This window comes from Myiozetetes cayanensis, unplaced genomic scaffold (assembly GCF_022539395.1).
Source record: "Myiozetetes cayanensis isolate MyiCay16 unplaced genomic scaffold, myiCay2020 scf1, whole genome shotgun sequence".
Lineage (NCBI taxonomy): Eukaryota > Metazoa > Chordata > Aves > Passeriformes > Tyrannidae > Myiozetetes > Myiozetetes cayanensis.
The window spans coordinates 103226283-103232328 of record NW_026086604.1 but is presented as its reverse complement, the minus strand read 5'-3'; the positions used below and the strand labels follow the sequence as shown (position 1 = coordinate 103232328).

At 49.4% G+C, this 6046-nt stretch overlaps 1 protein-coding gene across 1 annotated transcript; it reads left to right on the top strand.

Moving 5' to 3' along the window:
• The first annotated feature begins 171 nt into the window (after positions 1-171).
• On the top strand, positions 172-1089 carry LOC126648665 (transcription initiation factor TFIID subunit 4-like). Its single transcript, XM_050332056.1, has one exon. The coding sequence runs from the start codon at positions 172-174 to the stop codon at positions 1087-1089; it is 918 nt and encodes a 305-aa protein (XP_050188013.1).
• Positions 1090-6046: the final 4957 nt, after the last annotated feature.

Genomic DNA, 6046 nt, shown 5'->3' with positions numbered 1-6046 from the left:
TTTAACTACTGTAAAGGCTTAATAGTAAAGTCATCACCTGCCTTTATTTTCCAAATCACAGTTCTGTAAATAAGAATGTAACTAAAAGATTAGGCAGTCTAGCTTCCTTCACACTGAAGATGTATATACATTGGAAAACACACGTGCCCGGGCTGCAGCTCCCAAGGGACGATGCAGGGATTCAAGTGCGCACGCCAGCGGGAAGGGGGGCACTTCCCTGTGGGGGCCGCCGGCCCCTCCAGCTCCCCCCGCGGCCGCGGGGCCCCCGAGCCGCGGATGCCCCGCCGCTGGCCCCGCTGCCGTCCCGCGGCCGCTCCGCCACAAGGAACGGCCGGGCAGGATCCGGCAGCGCCGGGACACCGGCCACGGGCACCCGGCCACCGGCAGCAGCAGGTACCGGCTCTGCACGGAGGCCCCGGGGTGGGGGATGAGGGAAATCCGCCCGCCGCTCCCCCTCTCCCAGCCGGGGAGAAGTGGCGGCTCCCTGGGAGCGCAAGTGGAAGCGATGCCGCCTGCCCTCCGAGTGTGGGACAGCACACCTGCCTGACTCCCCACTCTGTAGCGATTGCTCGCTGGAAGCACTTTGGAAAGACCCAAATCCCAGCATTTAGGGCTCTTGGAATGTCGCTGGGAAACACCTCGTTCAAGCGGACACTTCCCTGGGAACGATTCAGCCCCAATATCGTGCTCCGTAAGCAGGGAGCTTGGCAACCCTCCCTCTTTGGGTTGCCAAGCGCTCCAGCAGCAGCAGGAGGCTGCCTTTGCCCATCCCAGCCGCCCCGCGCTGTCCCGAGCTCAGCTCACCCCTCCAGAAGCCGCAGGACGGGTCATTCCCCGAGGAAGGGGGAGTTCCCCACGAGCCCCCGCACGGAACGGGCACCGAGCACAGCGAGCCCTGCCACTCCCGGGAGCCGAGCCGAACCGAGCCGAGCCCCGACCCGCCACCGCAGCCCCCCAGCCCCTCCCGCCGGACGCCCGCACAGCTCTGGGTACTGCCGGTCCCGCGGCGTCCTCCGGGACCACCGGGAGCGAGCCGGGCGGGGAGGGGACGAGGGAAACCGGACCGGATTTTCCCGGAGTACGGAATAGGGAAACCCGGACCGGATTTTTCCCGGAGTACGGAATGGCGGAAAACCCGGACTGGATTTTTCCCGGAGTACGGAATGGGGAAAACCCGGACTGGATTTTTCTCGGAGTACGGAATGGGGGAAAACCCGGACTGGATTTTTCCCGGAGTACGGAATGGGGGAAAACCCGGACTGGATTTTCCCGGAGTACGGAATGGGAAAACCCGGACTGGATTTTTCCCGAGTACGGAATGGGGAAAACCGGACTGGATTTTTCCCGGAGTACGGAATGGGGAAAACCCGGACTGGATTTTCCCGGAGTACGGAATGGGGAAAACCCGGACTGGATTTTCTCGGAGTACGGAATGGGGAAAACCCGGACTGGATTTTCCCGGAGTACGGAATGGGAAAACCGGACTGGATTTTTCCCGGAGTACGGAATGGGATTTCAAAAAAAAAAAAAAAGAAAAAAAAGGAAAAGGGGGAAAAAAGAAAAAAAAAAAAAGAAAAAAAAGGTCACGTCCCGTCCGGCAGCTCTCCCGGGACATGGGGAAGGGGGAGCGGCGGCGCAGCCTGCAGGGACAGCGGCGTTCTTGGGGCCGGGGAGGACGGGGCCGGGAGGCCAGGCGGTGGGGACAGTGCGAGCCGGGGGGCGGGGCCAGCGCGAGCCGGGGGGCGGGGCCAGCGCCATCCCGCGGCGTTTGTCTCTGGGCTTTGGGGTTGTTTCGGGTTCGTTTTGGGTGCGAGTTTTGGGGGACTATGCACACCCTCCTGGGTCACAGCCCCGCCCTAGCTCGCTGCACACTGCTGCGTTCCCTGCACCCCTTGCACTGCTGCAAGGACAACCCCCCGGGGCGCTGCAGGACCGGCTGCACCGGGATGGCCCCGCCCGCTCTGCCCGCCCAGCCTGGCCCGGCCCCTCCGCGCTGCACCACCCCCCGTTCCCTCAGGGGCCGGTGGACCTGGTGTCCCAGTCCGGCGGGTAGACCTGGTGTCTGTTCCCAGCGGGTAGACCCGGTATCTCTTTGCATAAGGCAGACCTGTTGTCTGTGCCTTGCGGGAAGACCTGGTGACCGAATCAGGCAGGTAGACCTGGTCTCTGTTTCCAGTGGGAAGACTTGGTGTCTGTGCTCAAAGGGTAGACCTGTTTTCCGTGCCCGGCGGGTAGACCTTGTGTTGTGCCTGAGCCAAGCCGGTAGACCTGGTCTCTTTTTTCATCTCCCTCCCAGTGGGTAGACCTGGTCTCTGTTTCCAGAAGGTAGACCTGGTGTATGTGTTCAAGGGGTAGACCTGGTGCCCAAGTCAAACAAGTAGACCTGGTCTGTTTCCAGCAGGTAGACCTGGTGCCTATGTTCAAAAGGTAGACCTAGTACCCAAGTCAGACTGGTAAACCTGGTCTCTTAAGCAGGAAGACCTGGTGCCTGTGTTTGACGAGCAGACCTTTTACCCAAATCAAACAGGTAGACCTGGTCTCTGTTTCCAGAAAGTAGACCTGGTGTCCATGTCCAAAGTGTAGACCTGGTGCCTGAGTGAGGCAGTAGACCTGGTGTCTGTTCAAAGGCTAGACATGCTCAAATGCCCAATTCTACTTTGGGCTGCTAATGGGATCTATGGAAAGCTTTAAATCCTACCAGTATCAAGAAATATTCCTCATCATATCAATCTAAGATAAAGAACTGTTTTCCCATTAGCCAGAAAATAAAGAACACGTGCAAAAGATTGAAATCCCAGCTGACTTGATTCTTTATTCTTACTGCAACTCTCTTCTACCTTTTTCTCCAGGAAGTCCAAGTCAGGTGAACAAGGTGAGTCCAGGATCACACAACTCTGAAACTCAACTCAAGAGAAAACATTTTAACAGCTGCTCGAGGCCACTCATTCAACCAATAATCTAAGAATTCTCTCAAGGACCTCATGTGTTACTAAGCTCTCTCCAGCACAAGAATCACCAGTGCCTATATTAAAATTACCAAACTCCTCAAGTATTCCTCCTCTTTCATTCTGTCCACATTGGGACTATATTAAATGAAACTGAAATAGAGTCATACCTTCATAGAAATATAAATATTCTTTATTCTCCAACACATAACTTGTTTTTCTAATGAAACAGATTTAGGAGATATCAACTTTATTCCTCCTTGTTAGGCCATTCCTTTATTTTTCAATGGACAATATCTGGGGGTAGTGTTCTCGGCACTGAACTCTCCTCCTGATCTGTGCAACACTGCATGTGCTCAGATTTAGCTTAATCCTATGTGCTTTTATTTAGGATTGGATTATCCACCATAATCCGGCCTTGGAGCAGACTTGTGTAGCTGTGAATACTTACAAAGCAATAATAAAAGATAATTATTCTCTGCCACTCTCATTACTTCCCATTTCAAACCCCAAAGCCATAGAAATTCCTTGCCCAGCCTCTGGACAGCTCTGCAGCTGTCAGTTCACCTTTGGTTTTCTTTATGTGCAAATCTAAGCAATTTGCTCTTTTTTTCATTTTTATATGTTCTTAACCTAAGGTCACCTCAGCACTGATCTTTGATAAATTCCACATAGTGTCAGAAACCAGACTGAGGGGTAAACGTTCAGCACCTCTGTAAGAGGGGAAGAGAAAGGACAAAAAACCCAAAACAGCAAATTTAAGAATAGACTTAATGCATGGACCACTTAAAACTAGAGGGGAAAGAGGGAGGTCCCGGAGCAGCTGATAAACTGAGTTCAGGTTGCAACTTGATCTGAACCCAGGCAGTTATTAACTCCCAAATCCTCAAAAAGCACTGTGATCCACATGAGGCGAAAATAAAAATCCAAACCAAGCAAACTTGGTTTGGAGCGGGGAGGGAAACAAGGAGAAAGGAGAAGAGAAAGATAAATCCCTCACTAGTCCTAAGGTGTGGAGCAGGAACTCCACTCTCCTCCAGACACACAAAGTCACAGCTTTTCTTGCTAAAGGTCTGTTTTCCAGATTCTGTCTGATTTATCAGCTTCTGCAACTAAACCAGCACGAGAAGCTTCTTAATGTAAATTACAGCAGAGAAGGGGCACTCAGTTTGCACAGGACCACTGCTTCTTTCACATAATACAAATAGTTTTGTGGTCCTGATTTCATTTTTTCAGGGTTTGCTGATGATCAAACTTTTCCTTTACTGCCTCCTTTCCATTCTCCTTTCCATAGCTCTGCACCACCTCTTCTTATTTAATTATTTTTGCTGTCCTCACCTCCTCCCTTTAAGTGTAACTTCCTTAAGCTACTTGCCAGCCACTCTAGCTGCTGCCCTGCTCCTTATTCTCTTTTTTATTTGCTTCCACACCTTTCATATCACTGTCTTCTCCTTTCAGAATCTTAACCTCTTTTTCCAAAGTTACTGCCCACAGTCTGTCTTGACCAAGTAGTACAGGCAACAGAGGTAATGTCATACATTTTCGCAGAGGTGCATGTCTAAATGCTTTTCTGAATTCTTTTACTGATTACTAATTGTGAGGCTAAATTCCAAAATCAGGGTTCCGACAATTAAGGGCTGACACCTCACTGGCCTCTAGCAGGCTGAGCAAAATAAAGCTGCTGTTCCCTGTCCTAAGTTAACCATTTCCTAGATGGGTTCAAACCACTACATGTGTGTGCACTGATGCACAACCAATGCTGAACCAAGGCTTGTACAGCTACCAAGTAAAAATATGACCATCACCTTTAATTTAGATCTCATACAGCCATTACATGACTGAAACTGGTGACACTGAGCTGGTTTAGAGTGAGGAACTGAATTAAGTCATTACAAAAATAGCTTACCAAAGCATAATTCAGTGCTCTCCTCTCTTCCTCCTGACTCTACATGGATATATAGACTATCAGAAGAACAAAAGGCAGTGAGAAAAAAAATTGAAAGCATATTTCATAGAAAACACTTCATCATTATGTGAAGCATCAACCTCCAGACAAAGACAACTCTGAACTCTTAAAAAGACGAAATGCTCCTTCAGGAGCATGTAATGTGTTTTCCTTTAAAGGAAATTTGGTTTTCATAGGAGGAGTTCTTGTTTCAGTTAGAAGAGGTTGTTTGAGATATATGTACAGAGACTAGTTCATCCACTTTCTAAAGTCACAATTTCTCATACCTTACAAAACATCCAAGCTCCAGATCACTAAAAATCTAAGATTCAAAACTTTATCTCCAGTCTATTTGGAACACTGTCCATGATACAATACTAGATGTGGAAGATCTACCAGGTGGAATTCTCAGCAAGAACATCCCTTATTCAAATTGTTCACATGAGCAAGTCAAGTCAAAAAGCTGAAAACATGAACACGTTATACTCCATCAACATCCTTCACTACTTTGTCTAATTTTAGAAGATTGAAGCTCCCTATGCTGGCTTCTTAAACATGTTCCAGCACCAGCATTTTCTGTCTCATCCATGTATTGTTGCAGTAAATTGTTTTCCCTCCACTTTGTCTCCAGCTGATCCACATAGAAAACCTGTCTGCTATTTCTACCAGCCAAAGGTACTCAAATACCTAAATATATATCCAGGTGCCTTACTAGGATTTCTCATGCACTTGGTTACAACTTCAGATGAATAATTACCCTTCTTCTGCTGCAATTATACTGCCCTGGGAAGTGTTAAAACACAGACTGCCCAGTGAGACATGCTCTGAAACAGCAATCAATTCCACCTCCAGAGAATCTCAGGGCCACACTTAGAAACTCTTCAGCAAGGGCCCTGGAAAACCAAGGTGAGCTGTGATTACCTGGAGTCCCAGGGAACTGAGGGGAAGGCAGGGACTGAGCAAACACCTCCAACTGCTTCTCACTCCAGCCCCCATGGCAAGTGTGGCGAAGCACACTGGTGGAGAGTTTGTAGGAGGGCTTTAAAAGAAATTGAGAAACAATTAGTTGACAGAAAAATCCTTCTGCAGTCCACACTGTCTAACAACTCAAGTTGCTCACTAAGAGAATCACCTCATTTAGAACAACTGAGTTGTA